Consider the following 335-nt stretch of genomic DNA (forward strand, 5'->3'; position numbering starts at 1 on the left):
AAATAAACTAAAAACACAAACAACCAAATTAAACAAACAAATAGAATAAAATAAAATAAAATAAAATAAAATAAAATAAAATAAAATAAAATAAAATAAAATAAAATAAATAAAATAAAATAAGATGGAGGCGTACAGAGAAAGAGAAAGCAGCTGCGTCTTCAGTTGCTGCTGCTGCTGTCTCCTTTATGCTGCAGCGGCTGCTGCACACAGCAGACATATACTCAACAACCAGCAGCACAGCTCCCTCCACCACCTCTTCCTCCTCCTGCTCCTGCTCCTGCTGCTGCTGCTGCTGCTGCTGCTGCTGCTGCTGCTGCTGCTGCTGCTGCTGC

General features: G+C 40.0%; 1 protein-coding gene across 1 annotated transcript in view; it reads right to left on the minus strand.

The window, feature by feature from the left end:
- Positions 1-224: 224 nt before the first annotated feature.
- Positions 225-335, minus strand: part of EMH_0074920 (uncharacterized protein) — a gene marked incomplete at both ends in the record, with an annotated part of 1,275 nt that continues 1,164 nt past the window's right edge. The window contains one exon of the mRNA XM_013499523.1: positions 225-333. Coding sequence (XP_013354977.1) covers positions 225-333 — 109 coding nt within the window. The remainder of the gene's footprint in view (positions 334-335) is intronic.

This window comes from Eimeria mitis, genomic scaffold (assembly GCF_000499745.2).
Source record: "Eimeria mitis Houghton genomic scaffold, Emh_scaff4409, whole genome shotgun sequence".
Lineage (NCBI taxonomy): Eukaryota > Apicomplexa > Conoidasida > Eucoccidiorida > Eimeriidae > Eimeria > Eimeria mitis.